The sequence below is a fragment of the Carcharhinus amblyrhynchos genome, chromosome 10, assembly GCF_965287045.1.
Source record: "Carcharhinus amblyrhynchos chromosome 10, sCarAmb.v2.hapA, whole genome shotgun sequence".
Lineage (NCBI taxonomy): Eukaryota > Metazoa > Chordata > Chondrichthyes > Carcharhiniformes > Carcharhinidae > Carcharhinus > Carcharhinus amblyrhynchos.
Genome location: NC_137333.1, coordinates 37,632,668 through 37,658,093, shown reverse-complemented (window position 1 = coordinate 37,658,093; position 25,426 = coordinate 37,632,668). Strand labels below are relative to the sequence as shown.

Sequence of the window (25,426 nt, the reverse complement as noted above, 5' to 3'; positions counted from 1 at the left end):
TGTCATTAGTGTACGCTTAAACTGGACCATCTGATGGGCAGCATGACAGCTCAGTGACTATCACTGTTTGCTGTGCAGATACATAGATTTGGGCCAGTGTCTGCGGGAGTTTGTACATTCTCCCCATGATTGCGTGGGTTTTCTCCAGGTGCTCCGGTTTCCTCCCACATCCCAAAAAGCGTGTTCTTAGGCTGATTGGTGTAACAAATTGTTCCTAAATTAGTCTTCCCTCAATCTTCCCCAATAGGTGTAGACAAAAGGTCATGGGTAGAGGAGGGCACTCAATGTTAAAATGGTGGCGCAGGCTCATTGGGCCGAAGGGCCTGTTTCCCGTGCTGTGTTGTTCTTTGTAAATAGAGTAGTATGAAAATGACTTGAATTCAATTAAAATAAATAAGGAAAGTGTGGTCAGGAAGTAGATACGACAGTGCCTCTGAGTTTTAATGATTTGAAATTAATCCCACCAATTATCAACCTGCTCACATTCATCACAGCAGCCAATAGAATTGGCAGAAGTGTTATCAAGCAGCATTTACTCTCAAATAATCCACACACCCCTGTTCATTTTAGATTCGGCCAGTACAAGTCAGGTTCAGCCTTAGTCTAAAGATACACAAAACAGCTGAATTTCTGGCGAGGTAAAAATGGCTGTCCTACCATCATGGCAGCAATTGACTGAGATAGAAACATGGAGCCAAGATAAAAGAAGTCAATGATGAAGGGTGGAAATTTCTTCAGTGGCTAGAGTCACAGTTGCACAAAAGACAATAGTTGTATTTGTTGGAAGACAACCATCTTAGCCCTCAGATACATTGAGGGACCACCTCTCAGCAGGTTCCATTGCATGTAGCGAAATCTGGACAACATCCAGGGTTGGGGTTGATAAGTGGCAAGTAACATTTACACTACACAAGTACTAGGCAATGAACATCAACATGAGTTTAATCATGTACATCTGATATAATCGCCACCATCAACTTTGTTGAGTTTGCACGTTCTCCTTATGTCTGTGGATTTCCTTCACATGCTCTGGTTTCCTCCCACAGTCCAAAGATGTGCAGGTTGGATGGATTGTGCATGCTAAATTGCCACTTATGGGTTGGGTGGATTGGTGCAGAATTATGAGGATAGAGCCTTGGGATGGGCCTAGTTGGGATGCATTTTTGGAGTGGGTGCAGGCTCAACTGACCAAATTACCTCTTTCTGCACTGTAGAGATTTTATGATTTGTGGGTGAGGTCACTGATTAAAATCCAACTAGACCAGCTAGATAATCATCAAGACAGCTGCAGCAAGTAGCAAGTCAGAAGTTTGTCATTCTGTGGTGACGAGCTCACCTCCAGACTTCTAAAACTTTTTCTACTGCCTTCACCAACAAGTCAGTGTGATGGAATACTCTTCCACCTGCTTGGATGGGTGCAGTCACATCTGCACTAGCTGCAACAAAGCAGGCTGATTTATCATTACTGCTTCCATTAACTGAAGTAACCATTCCCTTCACTACAAGTGTACATGGATTGCAGTGTGTATTACCCATAGGGTGTACAATAAAAACTCACCTAGCCTTCTTTTAGCAGTACCTTTCAAACCCATGAGCCCACTACCTCGGGCAAGGACAGCAGTTCCATGCTAACAATATTACCTCCAAATTCACTTTCCATCAAATGGAAATATGATGCTATTTCTTTATTGTTGCTGGCTCATAGACCTGTAACTTTTTATCTAATAGCATTGTGAGAACACCTTCACAACACGGACTACTGCAGTCCGTGAAACTTGACCATTTTCTCAAGGACAACTAAGTATTGACAATATATATTGGCACTGCCTGTGACGCCCATTAACAGAGTGAAATTTTTAAAAAGTACTCATTGATTTTTATCGTAGAATTTCATGAATTTTAGTAAGGTATTTGATAAGGTTCCCCATGGTCGGCTCATGGAGGTGGTGTGGGATAGAAGGAAATTTGGCCAATTGGATAAGTAACTGGCTGTATTATAGAAGACAGAGGGTGGTGGTGGGAGGGAAAATGTTCAGACTGGAGGCCAGTTACCAGCGGTGTACCACAGTGATCAGTGCTGGGTCCTCTGCTTTTTGGTGACTTTTATCAATGACTTGGAAGAAGGGGCTGAAGGGTGGGTTAGTAAATTTGCTGACTACACCAAGATTGCTGGAGTAGTGGATGAGGTGGAGGGCTCTTGCAGGCTGCAAAAAGACATTGATAGGATGCAGAGCTGGGCCGAGAAGTGGCAGATGGTTTAACCCTGATAAGTGTGAGGTGATTCATTGTGGTAGGACAAACTTGAATGCAGATTACAGGGTCAACCTTAGGGTTCTAAGGAATGTGGAGGAAAAGAGAGATCTTGGGATTCATATCCAAAGATCACTGAAGGCTGCCACTCAAGGTGGATAGAGCTGTGAAGGTAGCTAGCTTATAGTGTGTTAGCATTTATTAACAGGGGGTTTGAATTTAAGAGCCATGGGGTTATGCTGCAACTATACCAGATGTTGGTGAGACCACATTTGGAATATTGCGTTCAGTTCTGGTCAGCTCATTACGAGAAGGATGTGGAAGCATTGGAGAGGAGTGCAGAGGAGATTCACCAGGATGCTGCCTGGTTTGGAGGGTAGGTCTTATGAGGAAAGGTTGAGGGAGCTGAGGCTTTTCTCTTTTGAGATAAAGAGGATGAGAGGCAGCTTAGAGGTTTATAAGATAATGAGAGGGATTGATAGTCTCTGGATGTCCACTCTATTTCCTCAGGTGGATGTAACTGTTACTAGGGGGCATAACTATAAGGTTCATGGTGGGAGATATAAGAGGGATGTCCAAGGTAGATTCTTTACTCGGCTGGGGCGTGGAATAGTCTGCCTGTGATAGTGGAGTCGGACACTTTAGGAACTTTCAAGCAGTTATTGGATAGGCACATGGAGCACTCCAGAATTATAAGGAGGGGATAGCTTGACCTCGGGATTGGACATAGCTCGGCACAACACTGAGGGCCAAAGACCCTGTACTGTGCTGTAATGTTCTATGTTTCTATGATTATGAGCCATTAGGGGTGTCCTGAGGTTGTGAAAGTCACTATATAAATGCATATCTAGCCTTTTTTTTTTAAAAACAGTTAACCCAAGATATAGCCACAGTAAAAACTGAAATCCCAAATGCTATTTGCCAGCTGTATATCACCATAACAGGAGCAGTGCAAATTTTTATTCAGAAATCAAGAGGTCAATGTGCACAGGTTGTAAAGCACAAATTGTCTACTTCCATTCATGTGGATGGTTCAGACACAATCAGCCCTCTGCACTGATGCGTCATATAGCTTTATTGGTTAGAACGTGCACCAATTAAGGTTCTGACTGAAGCAAAGGAATCAATTTCTTTAGAAGCAAGAGAGATTTTTAGACAGCATCTTGATAAAATTAAGACTGATTGAATATTAATTACTTAAAGAATCGTGTCTATAATACTGAGAAAAAAATCTCAAGAATAATGCCTCAAATTCAGGTTCTGGAGGTGGCTTTGAGACCACTCCCCAAAATTACATTTTCCTTCAGTGATCATAATTTCACATATTTGGTCCAATCTATCTTTGCAACTGGAGATCAAAGTTTGTTGGGAAAGCACTGGCTAAATAAATTCAAGTTTCACAACTCTCTCAGTCATCAGAGAACAAAATGATTTTACTGATACTGAACTTGGCATACAATTCTGTGAATTGAAACTCCATGGGCAGTTTTGATGCCAGATGCAGACACAGATAAACTACAGTGACATACTAAACACTATGTAAATCTCAAGGTTGATTAAAGGCTGACAGGGGACTCAGTACCAGTCGTTATAACCATGAGAACTGCATGTGTTGAATTTTCTTTGTGCAGTCAAGTGGTTACATTAATCAACATCATAGAGGTTACTGCAGCCAGTTGGTCCACTGAACAAACTGTCTGACCAATTTGTTCCTTCGTTAAACATCCTGAACTAATATTTACTGAAAAACGTTCAGAGTTAGGGCACAAGGGGTAGCTGGCTGCGAGAAGGAGCGAACAATAAGTATCTGAGACTTGCAGTAGCACAAACAAAATGATTAATATTTTCAATCAAAAGGACCAGTTTAATGGCTGTCACAGCCAGCAGGTTGGTTATCCTTGCAGTTCAGAATTTTTCAAGCAGTCAAATTGGAGTAATTCAATTAAATTTATCAATAATTTTTGAAAGGCAGGAGATAAAGGGAAAGGAAACCCATTTCAAGCCCAGCTGATTGATTTCCTGACCCATATGCCCATTATGTTTTCGCATTTTGATGTAAAAATGTTTGTACGTGACAGTTAGAACAAGCTGTTCCCTTAAAAAAAGAGTTGTACCTCTTGGGTGCAAGACATCAGATGCCCAGTATCTGCACTGGATTTCAGTAGAGTCTGGCAGAAACACAAGGCACCTGCAGCTCATGCTCAAAAAACAACACATCAGTTTTTTGGCCTCAAAGTTACCTTACTTTGAAAAGGTTCCTACTAAAAGAGAGCTCAACACCAATTATCACAGGGCTCAACACATTGATGATGGAAGGTTAACAGTGTAATATTCTGCCAATTACCACTGATGACCTGGTATTTTAACTAATGGTACGAGAAACAGGAGGAATATTAAACCACCATACAGACTGTAAGCACATTAAACTTAAGAATATTCTCTACTGAAATCATAACTGACTTGGTAGTACAATGAATATTCAGACTACTTTAGATATAGAAACTTTTTTTCAGCTTCAGATTACCATTTCAATCCTCAAAGTTCTCTTACTAAGCATTGACTGTATTGATAATACTAATCCACAAGCAAGGCAAATTGTACTTATGCCTCAGCTGAAAACAGAAAAAAGTCCATTTAACAAGATAATAGAGATCACCAATTTACAGGGACACTGATGGTCTGACAAAATTCTATATACTATTCAGAACTTAAAATTAATTCAATTCCTGTTCAGGCATACCTTTGTTCCCAGAACTTTGACTGCACAATACTGAGTTGCTATGGGATGGAGAAGGTTGAGTTTCAAACTGTAATGATTTTCTGCTGAAAGCTTCACTGATGCATTCACCTATAAAAATAAATGACAAATCATTCATTCATTTTATTGCTCAAGTTGATCCTGTTTACTTCACCTTTGGCAACAATCTGCAGAAAATGTGCAGCATGTATGCAAGCATGCTAATTCTTAAACATGGGTTATTCTTAAATGTACAGATCTATAATCCTAACCCCAACTATCTTTACCTGCTTGACCAATGTCTTCCCCTCCATCAAAACGTCAAAAGTGAGGATGCTCAACAATTGTGCAATGTTCAGCATCAATTGCAACTCAGCTACTGTGCACATGCAGCAAGACCAGGACAATATTCAGACTGGGCCAATCAGTGGCAAGTAACATCCACACAAGTGCCAGGCAATGACCATCTCCAATTAGAGAGAATCTAACCATCTCCCCTTGACATTCAATGGCAATGCCATCGCTGAATCTTGCACTATCAATACCCTGGGGGTTACTATTGGCCAGAAACTGAACTGTGGGCCTGCAGATGGGGGGCTCTTCCAGAGTCTGAATGGAGTTTAAAACTTATTCTCAAGTTTGTTGCTTCTTACTTGACAGGTTTTACTGAGTGGAATAATTACATTGCTCAGTTGGAAGTTAAAATGTCACTTGGATAGGAAAGAAACCGAGGATCCTCAATTTGCATTCATCAGACTACTGGCTGAGTCAAGGAGGCATCTCAGATGTTATTAAAAATAGCTAATTAAAAGTAGTGGAAGGTAGAAATTGAATGTGAACAGGAGAGTATGTTTTTGAAATGACTAACTGTAGCCAGCCAGGTGCCGCTGTATGGTACAAATTAAAATAGCCTCTTATGATGCAGCATAGTTCAAATGCAGCAATAGAGAAACTGAGGCTGAAATGGTCGTCAAAGTTAAATTTTTTGAACTCATGCCAAAATGCAAGTCAATATGAACTTTCAAATTAATTAAAATCTAATGAATCAAATAACTCTGCTAATTAATTTGGTCATGGCCCAAAAATGCAAAGAAAAAAATTAATTATGCTGTAGATCAAATGCAGTGTAAATACAACCAATGTGAAACAAAATTTAAAGGAAATAAAGGTTATGGGGAATTACTAACTTGATAAATTTAGATTGACGTACAGCCTTGCTGGGTTTTCAAAATAACTTGCAGCAACATAAAATTCAAACTATCACTCGGATGCTGGCAAAACAAGCTTTCTACGGTAAGAGTAATTCAATGCAATCAGCATAACGACTGGTTCAACATCACTATAAGCAGATATCAGTCTCAAAATAACATGTGAAGTACAACTATCCAGAGAATATTGAGAATAGAAGATGCAAATTAGGACTACAAAAAGCAAATTAAAAACCATCCAATTCTTCCTCATGACCTTCCCACATGTTCATTTGCATCAGTTTCTCAAATATTTTTGCATGAAAGTCTGAAAATGCTTCTGAGGTCTTTAGCCCTCATGTTTAGGCTGATACCGGAGTTGAGGGGGTTGAACTATGAAGAGAGGCTGAATAGACTGGGCTTGTACTCGTTGGAGTTTAGAAGGATGAGGGGGGATCTTATTGAGACGTATAAGATGATGAAGGGGATGGATAGGGTAGAGGTTGAGAGGTTCTTCCCGCTCAGAAAGGACAGCAGGACCAGAGGGCACAGCCTCAAGATAAGAGGGGGGCAGTTTAGAACAGAGTTGAGGAGGAACTTCTTCACTTAAAAGGGTGGTGAATCTCTGGAATTTTCTGCCTGTTGAAGTGGTGGAGGCTACCTCACTAAATATATTTAAGACGCGGGTAGATAGGTTTTTGGTAGGCAAGGGGATTAAGGGTTACGGGGAGAAAGCGGAACTGAGCCACTTCAGATCAACCATGATCTTATTGAATGGCGGGGCAGGCTCGAGGGGCTAGATGGCCTACTCCTGCTCCTATTTATGTTCTTATGTTTTTCTTATGAATGATCTGGCTTGACTGTATCACTAAAGGTGAGAAGATTCTAACTGACACTGGACTAAGTCCAAACTTGTTGCATTCCTGAAGAAGGGCAACATAAAGCTAAAGAACTTTAAACAAATCAGATTTCCTTATTAAAAACAATATTAAAACTGTAATTAGCATTGTTATCTGAAAGAAACATTCTTGAAGTTCAAATTGCTATATTTCTATATTGATTAAAATAACTAAGTAGAATAAATTTGAAGATATTAAAGAACTGTACTATCTACTTGGTTCACACTTGCTGCCTCTGATATTCACCGGTCCTGCTTGCTGAACCTGCTGTTTGACACGTCCTGCTCCCAGACATTTCTAGTGGCCGCAGATCCTTCCTCTCAATCAGTTTGCAGTCTGCCACTCCCTGAGCCTCCCAGTCTGATCTTCCAGTTCATTACTGCTGCTGATTCATGACCCTCCTGGTCATTGTGGACTCTTCTTCTCGCCAAATCTCTTACTTCCCGCCTCTCCTGCTCACTGCTGCCCTCATCTGAAATCTAGCTGCAAGAGTTCTGGAGAGGTGTGGCAAGAGGCAGGAAAAGCAGCTGCAACTTGCAAGAGGTTAAGTTGCAAACTAGTGAATCAGCAGGCGAAACAGAGAAAGCAGAGGCTGAAAACTGAATGGCTGGTGACCAGCAAACCACGGTTAAAGCAAAACAACTTGAACGGACCTTACTTTACCTAGATAGCTACAGTAACCTGGTTCATGCAGGAAGGCTGCATAGATCAGAGAGATCCTACTGTGCAGAAGGAGGCAATTCAGCCCATCAAGATTGCACCAACTCTCCAAACAAGTATCTCACCCAGACCCTCACCATCCTACTATATTTTCATAGCCCTGCATATCTACCATAGCTAATCCACCTAACTTACACATCTTGAGACACTAAGGGCAATTTAGCATGGCCAATCCACTTAACGTGTCCACCTTTGGACAGTGGGAGGAAACCAGAGCACCCAGAGGAAACCCACACTGACATGGGGAGAGTGTGCAAACTCCATACAGGCAACTCCATACAGGCAGTCACCCAAGGCCAGAATTGAACCTAGGTTCCTGTCAGAGGTAGCAGTGCTAACTACTATATCACCTGTTTGATGCAACTTCACTGTTAGTTTCCACAACTGCATTAGGAATCACTGCAGACCACACCTAGTCATGGAGTTAGAAGGGGGGTCACAGAACCAAGTCTTGTGATATTTAAGAAGGAACTCTAAGACTTAAAATAAAAGGAAATTGCAAATGAGCACATCAATTTTCAAGATGAGAAATGAAACAGCGTTAATGACTTAGATTAAAAATTGAGGATTTGCTACTTCTTACAAACATTGTGGTGTTAATGTTTCCTGTTCTGTGACATGTAAACTTTGACCTTACTGCTACTTGTTGTTGGAACTGCAGTAAAACTGATCTTAGCCCACTTTAACAACAGCAACCTCCCCTACATTATGTCTGAGTGCAGTTTGCATGTTCTCCCCACGTCTGTGTGGGTTTTCTCTGGGTGCTCCGATTTCCTCTCAGTCCAAAGATGTGTGGGTTAGGTGCAGCGGTCATGCTAAATTGCCCCTTAGTGTCCCGGGATGCATAGTTAGAGGGATTAGTGAGGTAAATATGTGGGGTTACAGGGATGGGGCTCAGTGCAGACTTGATGGGCTGAATGGCCTCCTTCTGCACTGTAGGGATTCTGTGATGATGATTAACATTATAAAACATCAAGATGCTTAAAGAGACATTATAGAACAAAATATGACACTGAGCTACGAGTAAGTTATCAGAAAAAAATGACCAAAAGCTTGGTCAAAGAGGTAGATGTTAACGAATGTCTTAAAGACAGAGAGATATAAAGAGGCAGAAAGCTTTAGGAAGTGAATTCCAGGCAAACTGAAGACAGAGTCAACAATGGTGGAGTAATTAATACCAGGAATTCTCAAGAGGTCAAAAAATTGGAAGAGCACAGATATAGAACGGAATCCCTACAATGCTGGAGGCAGCCACTTGGCCCATTGAGTCTGCACTCTCTCTCTCCAACTGAGCATCTTACCTAGCCCCTATCCACATTATTTGACATATTTACACCCTAATTCCCCTATACATCTTGGAAAACTAAAGGACAACCTAGCATGGTCAATCAACTTAACCTGCACATGGTGCAGTGACAATAATCTCTCCCTCAACGTCAACAAAATGAAGGAGATTGTCATCGAATTCAGGAAGCGTAGATGAGGATATGTCCCTGCCTACGTCAGCGGGGACAAAGTAGAAAGGGTTGAGAGCTTCAAGTTTTCAGGTGTCTAGATCACCAACCACCTGTCCTGGTCCCCCCAATGCTGACACTGTAGTTTAGAAAGCCCACCAACACCCCTACTTTCTCAGAAGACGAAGAAAATTTGGCATATCAGTTACAACTCTCGCCAACTTTTACAGTGCACCGTAAAAAGCATTCTTTCTAGTTGTATCACAGTTTCGTATGACTTGTGCTCTGCCCAAGACTGCAAGAACCTGCAAAAGGTCACGAATGTAGTTCAATTCATCACACAAACCATCCTCCCATCCACTGACTGTCTACACTTCCCACTGTCTCAAAGTAGCCAGCATAATTAAGGACCCCACACACACAACATTCTCTCTTCCACGTTCTTCTGGTGGGAAAAAGATACAAACGTCTGAGGTCACATAACAACTGATTCAAGAACTGCTTCTTCCCTGCTGTCAAACTTTTGACTGGACCTACCTTGTTTTAAGTTGATCTTTATCTACTCTCTAGCTATGTTTGTAACACTACATTCTGCAGTCTTGTTTCCTTCTATTAACAGTATGCTTTGTCTGTATAGCGTGCCAGAAACAATACTTTTTACTGTATGCAAATACATGCTACAATAATAAATCAAAATCAAAGATTGAGAGGCTGGAGGAGATTAAAGAAACATGAAGGAACAAAGTCTTGAAACAAATCATACATTAGAATTTTTCACTATCTTTTCATAGTCAACAGTTTCAGATCACTGAAGCAACTAGTTGTGATTAAATACTCAAGCTTCAGAGCATTGTTATAGCAATAGTTAGGAATATTATAAGCTATATTTGTTTTTCCTATATGTAATTATGTTCTTTTTGAAAAAAGAAACTTGAGAGAAAATCCAAATACACTATTTTGCCATTCTTCTGTGACCAAATGCCAAACAGACATGACGGTTGGTGGTGCTATAATGTTTCCCAGAATGGGAGCCAAATCCACCCCTTCAGGTTGGGAACCAGGAATTCTAACCACCAGACCATAAAAAGAAAATTAGTGAAGAATTTCTTTCCACGGGTGCTGCCTGATTTACTGCATTTTCCAATATCATGTTTTAATTTTGATCATTTATTTTATTGCACCCCCCCCCCCCCCCCCCCCCCCCCACCAACCCGGCTAATATAACAACTTATGGTATAATAGATAACCAAAAATTACCAGCCTTTGGCATAAATCAACTTCACCTATTAACTTCAACAAAGATGAGCTCAAACATAGCATGACTAGACCAAATAATGAAAACTGAAGCCTATAGTCAAAACTTAGCAAAGAATTTAAAACGTTGAGACTGATAATTCAATATTCACTGAAAAGTGCACTAGCACCACAACAAATTGAGCTGATAGTGAGTGTAATATTTAAAAATGAGAGGAAATTGTTTAAGAGGCGAATCACATTCTTTCACCTTTGGCAGCTGAAATTCAAGTTCAGTCCAGGTTGATCAAATTAATGAAGCTTTCTCTTGTTATAGCTTGTAAGGGTTAAACATCATCACAGTTTGAACTTTGATAAACTTGAGTGGAACTAACCATAATGGCAATAAGTCAATAGAATTTCCCAGAAGAGGGTTAATGATGCTTGTCATAAAAGGGGAAATGCACTTTGTCAGCATTCCAGATCAACGTACTACGTTTGATATAAAACTTTATAGCACCTCAATGCTGCAAAGGTGGGTCCAATCAATTTGAGTGAGTGAGTGACAAAGAGAGAGAGAGGATGAGAGAATCACTGGCTCTCAGTTTCATCTACGTCTTAGAGAAAGCACCATCTGGATGGCAAAGGTACCAAAGAAGAAATCAGAGAATTCCCAGAATATTCCAGAAGACACAAAACCTGGTTGTAATTTAGCGAGTGACTAAATTCTATTTTGTTACTTTGTGGGAATTGTATTTAAACATACCATTAGAATCTTGTTTTATTCAGGAATAGTTAATAGTTAGAAGGGATTTATTATTTATTATTTAATAGTTTAGTTAATTTATTCACTATTAGTTAAATAAACTGTTACATGTTAATTTTAGAGACAGTATCATAGATCTATTTTTATTTAACCACTAGAAGTTTCTGTAGAGTAGGTCACACCACTGCACGCTTTTGTTTTTTTTTACAGAGTATGAAGTGAGATACTCCTCTTTGAGCTATTTCGGTGTTAGTTCTCGGGGGGAGATTAACTCTTCTTTATCAAAAACACCATACAACTGCAAAGCAAAATACTGCTTGCAAAGCAAATGTTCCATCACACAGACATAAATCAATGTCCACAAAAAGGTTTGTTGAGTATTACAAGTTAGATTATTTCTGTATAGATTGTAGAAACCCTACAGTGCCAAAGGGAGCCACTCGACCTATCGAGTCTGCACCGACAACAATCCCACCTAGGCCTTATCCCCATAACCCCACATGATTACCCCATTATTCCCTCTAACCTACGCATTCCAAGACACTAAGGGGCAATTTAGCATGGCCAATGCACTTAACCTGCACATCTTTGGACTGTGAGAGGGAACCCATCCAGACACAGGGAGAACATACAAACCCAATGCAGACAGTAACCCAAGCAGGAAATCGAATCCAGGTCCCTGGAGCTGAGAGGCAGCAGTGCTAGCCACTGCGCTGCTCCAACGTATTACTGACATATTAGGAGAAAAATGACTCTCCTACGTAGCGACTAGTTTTGGATTCTCACGTGTTACATACATCTACTTTATTGAAAATCTTCATAATTTTAAAGAACTCTTACCAGGCCAACTCTCTATCTCCTATTGTCTAAAGAATTACACGGAATCTGCATAACAGCCAATTATTTTAAACTGAATAGTCAATTTAGAAAATGAAACATGGAAACCAGTGAAAGGGTATCTGAATGGTTGAATCTGTTCCGTGAACTTAAATTATCAAAAGGTAACCAAAATAATTGAATTCTAGGAAGCGTGAAAATAACTGCAGCCTGAAAAGATTAAAGTTGGTGTTTATGAATGCTGCCTGCAGAAGACTATGTAGTATTAGATTGTGAAAGCTTTCTACCCAAGAGTTGATCATTTACATCATAACTAAATAAATCTTCACTCATGAGCTAATAATGTTTCCGAAGTGTTTTCAAGTTAAATACAAGGCTTGTATTTAGCTTTCTAAGATTAAGATACAATCCTAACAGAGACACAACATAACCTGGTACCCTGAACCTAATTATCGAGAGTTTGCTGTTCGTTTTTGGTGAATTACCAAAAGCCTTACACCTCTAAGTTATGGGGACTATGATTCATCCAAAGCGTGCAAAGATAACTAATATCTTACCTCACTGATTGCCTTTATCTGCTGACCTTAGTTGGCTCCTCCTTGCTTTATGTCTCAAGTTAGCACCGAACATAAATAGGAGCAAGAGTAGACCATCTAGCCCTTCGAGCCTGCCCGGCCATTCCATAAGATCGTGGCTGATCTGAAGTGTATCAGTTCTACTTTCCTGCTCTCTCCCCATAACCCTTACTTCCCTTGTCTATCAGAAACCTATCCACCCGTGACTTAAGTATATTCAACGAGGTAGCCTCCACCACTTCAATGGGCAGAGAATTCCAGAGACTCACCACCCTTTGAGTGAAGTTCCTCCTCAACTCCGTTCTAAACTGCTTCCCCACACACACACCACCGCTCCCCCCCCCGCTTATTTTGAGGCTATGCCCTCTAGTTCTGGTTTCCTTTCTAAGCAGGAAGAATCTCTCTACCGTTACCCTATCTAGCCCCTTCATTATCTTGTAAGTCTCTCTAAGATCCCCCCTCAGCCTTCTAAACTCTAACAAGTACAGGCCCAGTCTATTCAATCTCTCTTCATAAGCTAACCCCCTCATCTCCAGTATCAGCCTGGTGAACCTTCTCTGTACTCCCTCCAAGGCCAATATATCCTTTCATAAAAAAAGGGGACCAAAACTGCACACACTACTCCAGTTGCAGCCTCACCAGTGCCCTGTACAGTTGCAAGGCCTACTTGCTTTTATATTCTATCCCCCTCGCTATAAAGGCTAACATCCTCATCCTCAAGTTCATATTCTTTCATGTCCTTTCCCAATCAGCAACTTCCCCTGTCCTGTAACCCACCAGGCACTTGGCATTAATCTGATTCAGGTCTCCACTGCACTCCCTGCTTCCTTTACCTCATTGTGAGCCATGCCTTCGGCTATCTAGGTCCTAAACTCTGGAATTTCTTCCTAAACCTCTCGATTCTGTCTGACAATGGTCCTCTGAAGTGCCTTACGGCTAATAATATTAAAGGCACTATGACGAGGCAGAGGGACTTGAAGGGGAATTCAGAGCTTAGGCTGAGGTGACTAAATTTCCAATCCTTGCTGGTGTGGGAGACTGAGGGATACACACAAGGCCAAAGTTGAAGGACAGAATGTTCAAGGGGTTTCTAAAGGACACTGGAGAATTATAGGATAGGGCAAGATGAGGCCACGAATGGAGTTGAACAAGAGAATGAGAGTTTTGATGTAGCAGCATTGGGGAACTAGACACCAATGTAGATGAGTCATCACAGGTGTGATGGATGAGGAGGACTTGGATACAATAAACGCCAGAGCTTCGGATGATCTAACATTTTTGAATAGTGTAAGACAGGAGCCTGGAATAGAAATATAGAATCTCTACAAAACAGAAAAAGGCCATTTGATCCATCAAGCCTGCACCAACAACAATCCCACACAGGCCTCATCCCTGTACCTCCATATATTTATCCTGCTAATCTCCCTAACACTAAGGGGCAGTTGAACATGGCCAAATCAACCTGACCTGCACATATTTAGATTGTGGGAGGAAAATAGAGCACCTGGAGGAAACCCAGGCAGACACATAGCTATGAGTTGGACAGAGATGAGAATCGTGGAAGACAAAAGGTCTGAAAATTAGTACCTGAAGATTAAAAAGATTGGAAAACTTGCTGTGACAAGTCATGTACACATCATAGTGCAAAACGATAAATTCATTGCAGCACAAGGGGCTAGAAAATTATGGTACTTTTTATGATTTGTGGTGAAATGCAAATGCTTCTGGGGCACTTTATCAAGCTCAGATTCTATTGGTGGGGTAAATAACTATTCATCACATTCCAGAGGGAGATACCTTGTCAGGTAAGCAAAACAATGGTGCATAAGTCTTAAGTTAGAGATTTTTGTCTTGACAATTTTATTATAAATTGGGCATTGCAAATAGCCTACATACAACTCATTGAAACAAAAGGAAACATACCACAGCCACCATTGAGTCATCTGAGAGTGTATCTTGTCTGTATTGAGTGTAAAGCTATTTTTACTATAAGACAGCATTTTCACCTGTATATTTGCTGGTCATTAATAGACAATCTCTGGTCACAGAATCACAAAATTCTTCTGGCAAAAAAGTCATTTGACCCATCATGTTTGCACTGGTTCTTCACACAAGCATTGTGACTAAATGCCAGTAAACAGTTTTGGTCTCCTTAGCCAAAGGAAGATATATTGGCATTGGAGGCAGTCCAAAGAAGACTCACTAGGTTGATTGAGTATGGAGGGATTTTCTTACGAGGAGAGTTTAAGTAGGCTGGCATGTACTCATAAGAGTTTAGAAGAATGAGAGGCGACCTCTGAGGCATATAGGATTCCCAGTGGGTATCACAGGGTAGAAACTGAGAGGTTATTTCCCTTTTGATTTGACTTATTATTGTACATGTATCAACACAGTGAAAAGTATTGTTACTATACAGAAAAATATACTGTTCATAGAGAAGAAAACAAGAGAATGCAGAATGTAGTATCACAGTCATAGCTAGTGTGTAGAGAAAGGTCAACTTAATGCAAACTAAGTCCATTCACAAGTCTGACAGCAGCAGGGAAGAAGCTATTCTTGAGTCGATTGCTACGCGCTCTCAGACTTTTATATCTTTCTTCTGACGGAAAAAGATAGAAAAGAATCCAGGATGCACAGGATCCTTAATTATGCTGGCTGCTTTGCCGAGGCAGCTGGAAGTGTAAACAGAATCAGTGGATGGGAGGCTGATTTGTGAGATGGATTGGGCCGCATTCACGACCTTTTGTCGTTCCTTGCAGTCTTGGGCACGGCAGAAGCCATACCAAGTTGTGATACAACCAGAAAGAATGCTTTTTATGGTGCATTTGTAAAAGTTGGTGAGAGAAGTAGGTGACATGCCAAATTTCCTTAGACTCCTGAGAAAGAGTCTAGGACCAGAGTGCCTAATATCAGAGTAAGGGGGTTGCCAATTTAAGACAGAGATAAGAAGGAGCTTCTCAGAGGGTAATGAATCCATAGAATTCTTTATCACAGAAAGCAAGAGGGGCTGGGTCATAAAATCCCAGTAAGAAGTATTGTGTTTACCCCAGCCCAATGCTGGCATCTCCACATCATAAAATCCCTGCAGCGCAGGGGGCGGCCATTCAACTTAAAGTCTGCACCAACTCTCCAACAGAGTATCTTAACCAGGTCCTATCCCTGTAGCCTCATGCATTTACACCACTAATCCACCTAACCTGCACACCTTTGGGCACCAAGGGGCAACTTAGCACAGCCAATACACCTAACCTACACATTTTTGGACTGTGGAAGAAAACCAGAACATCCAGGGAAATCCTGACAGACACGGGGAAAACGTGTCAACTCCACACAGCCACTCATGGCCAGAATCAAACCTGGGTCCCTGGCGCTTGTGGCAGGTGGTTAAGTATGTTCAAAATGGAGGTTATCAGTAAGGAAATCAAGAGTTATCAGAACAAGTTAGCAAATGGAGTTGAGGATTATTTCAGATAAGTAATGATCTAATTGAATGATGGAGCAAACTCAATGGGCCAAATGGCCTACTTCTGTTCCTACATTTTATGGCCATATGCCATGCCCCTGTTTTTCCCCCATATCCTTGCACAAAACAATCTAATTCCCTCTTCAATGCCTCAATTAAAGTTGCTTCCACTACATTTCTAGGCAATGCATTCCAGTCAAATTGCTCAAAAATGTTTTCTCAGTGTATAGTTTCTCATAAGGGCAAATTAATTAAAAACAAGTTCAGATTAAAAGAGAAATCAGAATTGTATCAACTGCATTCCATGCAATAGTAACCAAGTGGTCTGCTCTGAATACCTATAGAATCAATTTAACATCTGTTAAATGAAAGGGCTTGAGTTATTGCAGATTACTTGAAATAGCAGGGAAGCTGAGAATCGACTGTGAAAGCTGTCATGCTTCTCATCTGCCTCTGTTGTTGAGTACAATGATTTCAACACAGTCAACTTTCAGCTTTCTTCCCACTAAATATCTATAAAAACACAATCCCTCTTGCTTTAAGTCCTTGCAGTCAAGTAGGGGATGAAGAACAAATGCATGTGGAAAGGCAGTAGGAATTATCTCACTGCAGTACTGCGCTTTTGTAAACGTGCCATGCATTGCTGCACTTGAAACACCTCCCAGGAACACAACATACAAAATAGGAGCAGTTGACCACAGGGCTCCTCAAATCTACTCTGCCATTCAATATCATCTGATCTTCTGCTTGAACTTCATTTTCCCACCACTCCCCCCGTATATACTGATTCTCTGACATACCAAAAATCTGTCTCAGTCTTGAACACATTCAATGGAATATTCACAACCAACTGAAATAGAGAATTCCAAAGATTCACGATCCTATGAGGGTGATTACCCTCACCTCAATACTAAACGATCAGTCCCTTCTCTTGCATTAACTTTAGATTTCTTAATCAGAGGAATCAACCTCAGAATCTAGCCTGTCAGAACCTTCAGAATCTGGTTTGTTTTAATGAAATCACTTTTCATTCCTTCAAACTCCAGAGAATATAGGCACAATTTACTCAGCCTCTCATCCCCAGAATCAATCTACTGAACCTTTACTGCATCACTTCTTATTCAAGTACATCTTTCCTTAGATTATGGGGGACCAAGACTGTACTCTGTAATCATCTTGTGCTCTCAAAGTCCTGGACAACTGAATCAAGACTTCATGCTTGTACTCCAATCCCATTCAACAAAGACTAACATGCTATTTGCCTTTCTAACTGTTTGCTATACCTGCATGCTAACTTTGTGCTCATTGTACCAATACAGCCTTCTGAACATCAACACTTAAACCTTTTAAAAAATATTCCCTTTTCTTACACTTACAGCCACTTCTCCACATAATACTGCATCTGCCACTTTGTTGTCTATGTCTCTGTCGTTTGTGTCCTTCTCAGAGATTACAGGGTTTTTAGACAGTTCTAGCATAAACTCCCTGCTCAGGTCCATGAAGCCGCAACAAATATTCAAAATGCCTTCTTGACCACCTGATCTACCTGCCCTGCTACCTTCAGGGAGTTACAAATGCCATGCTCCCTTTATTGCTTTGCACTTTCCTGAATCCTACCATTTATTATGTAGGGTTCTGAGGAATGTGGAGGAACAGAGATCTTGGGGTTCATATCCACATCTCTCTGAAGGGTGCCACTCAAGTGGATACAGCCATGAAGAAGGCTTACAGTGTGTTAGCATTTATTAACAGGGGGTTTGAGTTTAAGAGTCATGGGGTTATGCTGCAACTATACAGGACCTTAGTGAGACCACATTTGGAATAGTGTGCAGTTCTGGTCACCTCACTATCAGAATGTGGAAGCATTGGAGAAGGCGCAGAGGAGGTTTACAAGGATGCTGCCTTGTTTGGAGGGTAGGTCTTATGAGGAAAGGTTGAGGGAGCTGGGACTTTTCCCTTTAGAGTGGAGAAGGATGAGAGGCGACTTAGAGGTTTATAACATGATTAGGAGGATAGACAGAGTGCAGAGACCATTTCCTCAGGTGGATGTAGCTGTTACTAGGGGGCATAAATATAAGGCACATAGTGGAAGATATAGGAGGGATGTCCAAGGTAGATTCTTCACTCAGAGTGGTTGGGATGTGGAATGCACTGCCTACTGTGATAGTGGGGTCGGACACTTCAGGAATTTTCAAACAGTTATTGGATAGGCACATGGAACACACTAGAATGATAGGGAGTGGGATAGCTTGATCTTGGGTTCGGCCATAGCTCGGCACAACATTGAGGGCTGAAGGACCTTTACTGTGCTGCACTGTTCTATGTTCTTGTCCTGAATCGCCAATTGCCCATAGCTATGAATGGGCTATTGCCCATTCACAACTACGGGTAAAGCTCCGGAAGACTGGAGGTAGGCAAGTGTTGTGAACTTAACGTCAGTGGTGGGTAAGTTGTCGGAGGGGATTTTGATAGCCAGAATCTACATGCATTTGGATAGACAAGGACTGATTAGGAATAGTTAGCAGGGCTTTATGCATGAGAAATCATATCTTACAAATTTGATAGCATGTTTTGAAGGGGTAACCAAGAAAATAGATGACGCCAATGCAGTAGACATTGTCTACATGGTCTTTAGCAAAGTCAAGATACCACATGGTAGACTGTCAGTAAGGTTAGGTCACATGGGATCCAGGGAGAATGAGCCAACTGCATACAAAATTAGCTTGCCAGTAGGAGACAGAGGGTGATGGCATTGGGTTGTTTATCAGACTGGAGGCCTGTGACCAGCAGTGTGCCACAGGGATTGGTCCACTGTTGTTTGCCATTTATATAAACAATTTGGGTGGGAATATAGGAAACATGGTCAGAACATTGAGTACAGAAGTTGGGAAGTTACGTTACAAGTGTATAAGACATCGATAAGACTACATTTCTGGTCACCCTGCTATAGGTAGGATGATATTAAATTGGAAAGAGTGCAAACAAGATTTACAAGGGTGTTACTGGGACTGAAAGGTTTGAATTAAGTACAGGCTGGTTTGACTGGGATTTTTTTCCCCCCCAGAGCATAGGAAGATGAGGGGGTGACCTTATAGAAGCATATAAAATCATGAGGGACATAGATAAGGTGAATAGCCAAGGTCTTTTTTTCCAGGGTAGGGGAGTCCAAAACTAGAGGGCATAGGTTTACGGTGAGAAGGATAAGATTTAAAAGAGACATGGGGCCAATGTTTTTCATGCCAAGGGTAGTGCTTATATGGAATGAGCTGCCAGAGGAGGTGGTAGAGAGGGTACAATTACAACATTTAAACTACATTTCGATAGGTACATGATGCAAAAGTTTAGGAGGGATATGGGCCAAATGCAGGCATTTGGGACTAGTTCAGTTTAGGAAACCTAGTCGGCATGGACGAGTTGGGCCAGTTTCCATGCTGTATACCTTTACAACCATGACCAGTCAGTTTAACTGCAGTGACAGACTAGCTTCCAACAACTATTATTCAGGATAGAATTAGTCACATGGAAAACTTTGGGTTGATTAGGAAGAGTCAACATGGATTCTAAAGGGGAAATTGTGTTTAACTAACTTGCAACTGTTTTTTGAAGAGATAACAGAAAGAGTCAATGAGCGTAATGCTGTTGTTGTGGTGTACATAGACTTTCAAAGGCATTCAATAACGTGCCACACAGATGTGAGAAAAGTTAGGACTCATGGAATAAAAGGGACAGAAGTAATGCAAATGCAAAATTGGCTGAGAAATAGGAAAAGGAGAAAGCTTTGCAGTGGACTTTCCCCAAAGGTCTGTATTGGGCCCTTTGCTGTCACTAATTTATATATTAACATTCTAGATTTTGGTGTGCGGGGGATAATTTCAAAGTTGGAAGCATTGTAAACAGAGGAGGACTGCAAGACATAGATAAATTGCGCACTATCTGCCCACTGCATCAATGTAGAGGAACGTGAAGTGATGCATTTTGGTAGGAGCATGGACAGTACAAAATAAGGGGTATAATTCTTAAGAAATGCAGGAGCAGAGAAACCTGAGTGTACACGTGCACTGATCATTGAAAGTGGCAGGACAGGTAGAGAGAGCAGTTAATAAAGCATAAAGTACCTTGGGCTGTATTAATAGGGGCAAGGATGTTATGTTGAACTTATACTGGACATTAGTTCAACCTCAGCTGGGGTACTGTGTATAGTTCTGGGAGCCACACTATAGGAAAGAAGTGAACGCAAAGGGAAGAGTGCGGAAGTGATTTACAAGAATGGTTCCAGAAATGAGAATCTTTAGTTATGGGGATAGATTGGAGGGGTTGTTCTCAGAGAGAAGACAGCTGAGAGAAAATGTATGATGACAACCATTTCTCACTGCATATTCCCCTCAACGTATAGCCATTTGGATAACAATTTGTCTTCTTGTTTTTGCTGCCAAAGTAGATAACCTCACAATTGATCACATTATACTGCATGTATCATTCATTTCCCACTTAATTTGCCCAAATTACACTGAATCATCTTTGCATCCTCCTCACAGCTCACCCTTCCACCGAGCTGTCATCTGCAAATTTAGAGATATTTTTAATTTCCTGATCTAAATCTTTAATAGATATTGTGAATAGCTGGGGTCCTGGCACTGATCCCTGCTGTACTTCTCTAGCCACTGTCTGCCTTTCTGAAAAAGACCCATTTATTGCTACTCTTTTTCACGCATTGAATGGTTAGGGTCTGGAATGCATTACCTAGCAGTGTGCTGGAGGCAGGTTCAATTGAGGCATTAGGTGATCATTTGAATAGAAACAATGTGCAAGGGTACAGGAAAGGGTAGGATTGTGGCACTAAGTCATAATGCTCATTTGACAAGTCGGTGCAGATACAAAGCCTCTTTCTGCACTGTAATACTTCTGTGATTCTTGGTTTTTCTAAAGTCACTGATATGCAACACATTTCGTTTTAAAAAGGTTCAACGCCAGGCTTAAAAGTCTCACTCGCTCTAATCTCAGTTCTCACCATGTGTGGGAATTTTCTGCGGATGAGCACTTAACTGTTGAAAAGCCAACGCAAATAGGCTTCAGCCCAAATGTCAGAGTACTGTTGGTTGAGTCCAGTTGGGAAATATAATTTGATCCCTTCTGCCTACTCATCTCGGGATTCAAAATGTAGTCTGTTTTTCAGTTGAAGTACAAGGGAAAAAGCAAGCTTGTGCTACATTCATCCATTCTATTTCCAACTGTGATTTGAGTAGAGGGAGAGAGATTCCCATTGCTCTTCATCAAACTAGTATTTCAAAAGGTGGTTTATGATTTCAATCTGAGTAACCAGTAGTGGAAACTTTGTGGTTTTCCCTGCTGTGCAGACTGAAGCACATTAAAGAATCTTGTTAGGGTGGTATAGGCACCACTGAATGACAGGCTAATTATATTTTAAATGCAGATGGACAGGTCATATACAGGCTTCACCAGCATGCAGCAAGGGGAAAGAGACAATGATGATCTGTAGCAAGCGGCAATGCAGTGCTCGACATGTTCCCTGTCTCACCCCCAACCCAGTGGAGCAACTTTACCTTGAAACATGCTGCTACTAGCCAGTGACCAATTATTACCTTTGGGAGGCCAGAAAGGGATAGTGTCTTTACTGTGAACAAGGTGTGGCTCTCTGGAGTTGACTTGTACTCAAAGCAGCAGGTGGACAATTCTGTAGCAATGATGGACCCATCAATAGCTTGGAACGGTTGCAACGGAAGGTGCCAACAGTAGGTCAACATTACCAGCTTCGTCAGTAAGGTGGCCCAACCTGTGAATGCAAATAGCAGCCGTGTCTGGGCTAGAGTCAAGCTGAATAGTGGTTCCCAACTTTGTGCCTGGTCTCATTGCCGAAATTCTTCCCCTTCAACTTTGACTGTGTTGCTACTGATGGCAGCCAAGAGGCAGGAAAATAAGGTCAGAATTCCACAATGCAAAAGTTAGAATTCAATCAAATAGTGAAAATTTCTAATGCTTGGTTTCAGTAGGCAAAAGACAATGATTTTTGTCTTCATAATAATCGCTCAAAATAGAAGATATTAAAGGAGAACAGATAGCTAGCTATCTCTTGAGTCAGGGCACATGAGCAAAAATTGAGACAGCCCTTTCAGGACTCAAACGAGGAAATATCTCAAAGGGTGGTGAAGTTTGGATCTCTCCTCTGTCAACAACAATTGATGGTGCTTGGTTAATTGTAACCTTTAATCCAAGATTGGTCGGATTTTTGTTATCCAAAACTATAACAGATAAGACGACATGGTAGACATTGAGTTAAGTTACAGATAAACCGTGATCTCACTGATTAGCAGAAAATCCTCGAGGGACTAAAGGAGCAACACAGGAACAGATACTCCAACAAACTTAGTTTGGAGTAAAATTGTTTTCATAACACTTATGTTTTAGGACAGTCTCTATAATTTAGGATAAAATAGAGGAAAAAGGGGCCATGTGATCTGTTCTGAATGGGAAGGGCAAGTTGCTATACTGGAAAGAATGTGCAGTACGTTCGCACCTGTAGGTGTGTTCACTGTTATTCCCCAAGTCTCAGGGGGTGTTAAGAATGTCAGGATTTATAAACAATTATACTTTAGTTCCAAGATAGAATGAGATTGGGGTTTAGTGCCAATTTGGATAAAAATTGCACTGTCATGGATACGGGCTTTAGAAGGGAAGGATGAAATTCATCCAACCCACCTATGGCAGGTTTGATGGTGGGGAAAATCAGCCAGAAGTCACCAGAATCCTGCCAATGTAAAATTACACTGCATTTCCTACAACGGTAGGTTAATGACAGTTTGGTTATTCCGCTGTTAGGGGGCATGAATGCAATTTGCATTTCGTGAAAACAGCTGTTTGCCAGTATCCCATCAGGCCTTCCAATCTTGCATCATGCCAGAGGGAAATCATATCAGCATCAAATCTGATTGCTAAAGTGTGATGTGTGCTCAATAGCTCTCAGTTGGCAAGAAATTTTGAGATGAGCACAACAAATCCTGCAATGGCGCTGCACTGTTCCTGATGTGCTGTACACTACTCAACTGGAGCAAACCAGTTCCTGGCCTCTATCCCATGCCGAGTTGGTCTTCAGTGGTGCCAAGGTGGCACAGTAATTAATAATACTGCCTCACAGCACCGGATAAGTTAGGGGGATTGTCGGGATAAACGAGTGGAATTATGGAGAAAGGGCAGGGGATGGGCCTGAGTAAAGTACTGTCAGAGAGTCAGTGCAGACTTGATGGGCTGAACGGCCTCCTTCTATACTGTAGGGATGCTATGACTCATGGGCCCTCCTTCCTGTATCACCGTCTTGGCTCAGTACTGCATCTGGGGTTGGGGAGTGCAGGAGTCTCCTTTCCCTGGTGCCACACGCCAGTGTCTGTTTAGCTAACGCAGCCACCGCAACAATGGTCCATGTGTGACCAGCAGTGGAATACGAGGGGAATGGGAGTGATGTTTGGGGCAGTGGAGTTTGTGGCCTGACAAGAGTGGTAATGTGAAAGAAAAGGGTGATAAGCTGAGGGCTCACAAAGGCAGGCAGGCAGAGCGGCAAGGAAGTGATGAAGGCAGCAAATACTGGAAGGCAGAGGGAAGACCTAGGGGAGGGAAGTTGGACCCTAACAAGCCTGCATGACAAACTCACAAACAAGGAGGTCAAAGAGCTACCACATTGCTTACAGGAGGGAGATGAAGACTCTACAAGTAGTGGTTAGAGATCCAAGTGGGGCATGAACATCTCACGCTTGACGGGCTCAAGAGAATGTGGCAGAATTGAGGAACACACTTCCTGAGGCTGCCAGCCTTGTTTCTCTGGCTTGCGGACATCTTGCACAGTCTGGTGAAGACAGGTGGGATGGAGAGCGTGATGCAGGTGTGTTAGATTGGTATTTAAATATGGTGCCAGGATAACCAGCCTGTTACCTCAGGGCAAACAGATGAATCAGCTGCCAGGAAAGCCAGAAGGAAACTCGCCCATGTATAATTAATGAGGTTCCGAATGCAAAATCTGGTGGGACCAGTGCTGCTGGAATTGCCTGCCACTGCATTTAGTTTTGAAATGGAAAGTTTTTGCTCGAAAACCAATAGAAAGCCATTAAAATATTAGGTATTTCTTTTAAAGAAAGATATTCTTGAATCTCAGACATTTCAGTATGTAAGAAGCAAAGAAAAACAGAGCGTAAATGACAACTGAGACAGACGCATCCCGTATTTGCCAAACAGAATGCAATGGGAGCTCACACACAGATTGAAGGGGCAAAGCTCATGAGGATTTAAACAAGGTTGGGAGATTTGCCAAGCTTTGGTCCGAAGCAGGAATCTTCAGAGTAATCTTTATCTTGAAAGTTAGAGATTGAAAGTTACCTAGCTGGAAAAAGGAAAAGGACACATGCTCTTGCGAACTAAGAATCAATTCAGACTGGTTCCCAGAGACTGATATGCCCACTTAAGAGTGTAATGTAGGACCCTAATTTTAGATTTTGAGACATATGAAAAAATAAATTGGGGAATGGGTATAGAAAAAGAGTTCTCTCCCGCAGCTTAATGTTTAATCAATATTGTTTTTAGTTTGCTTGTTACAGTCAACATATTAAAGCTTAAATTTTTGCTATTTTTCCAATCACTCAAAATTCAAATTTATTTTCAAAAGTTAGCGATCTCTATGGAGATCTTAACAGTAAGCTTGGCATCCTGACATCTTCATCATTAAAACACGGTCAAAGGCAGGTGGAACTGTGGTATGGGTAGAGAGTTTATGGTGGACATGAAGACGTTCAAGGAAATTGTGACTAATGCAGAACTGGATGTCAGGTAAGTGAGAACAAGTGCTTGAAGTTCCTTAACACATCATTTATGATTTGTGCATACTAGCTGTCGTATATTCCCATGGTATATCAGCCCTTTACAACCAAAGTTTTCAAGAGTAAACTGACACAACGGACTTAATGGTTAAAAGAAGGATGCTCACCAGAACCTTCTCAAAGACTATTAGGAATGGGGAAAAAATGCTGCAGTGCCCACATCCCATTAATGAATTCTTAAAAAAATCATAAATGAGGTTTCGAATCATGCCATTTCAACTTTCAGAGTAAACACTTGAGTTCTGATCAAAATCAAGATGCATCCCTCACTCACTGATGGCAAAGATCCTTTCCATTTTACGATGTATATATTATACATATGGGAGAAAGGGATATGAAAGAGTTGGGTTGTTAATCCTCCAGGATTGGTCTGGAATTTCCAGAAATTGATGTGTAACCTCCAAGATATTAATATGAACAACCCTGGAG

General features: G+C 41.3%; 1 protein-coding gene across 1 annotated transcript in view; it reads right to left on the bottom strand.

The window, feature by feature from the left end:
- Nucleotides 1-25,426, bottom strand: part of sugt1 (SGT1 homolog, MIS12 kinetochore complex assembly cochaperone) — a 134,726-nt gene that overhangs the window by 45,525 nt on the left and 63,775 nt on the right. Inside the window, exon 10 of the mRNA XM_080196896.1 lies at nt 4,991-5,098. Within this exon, the coding sequence (XP_080053022.1) occupies nt 4,991-5,098 (108 nt within the window). The remainder of the gene's footprint in view (nt 1-4,990; nt 5,099-25,426) is intronic.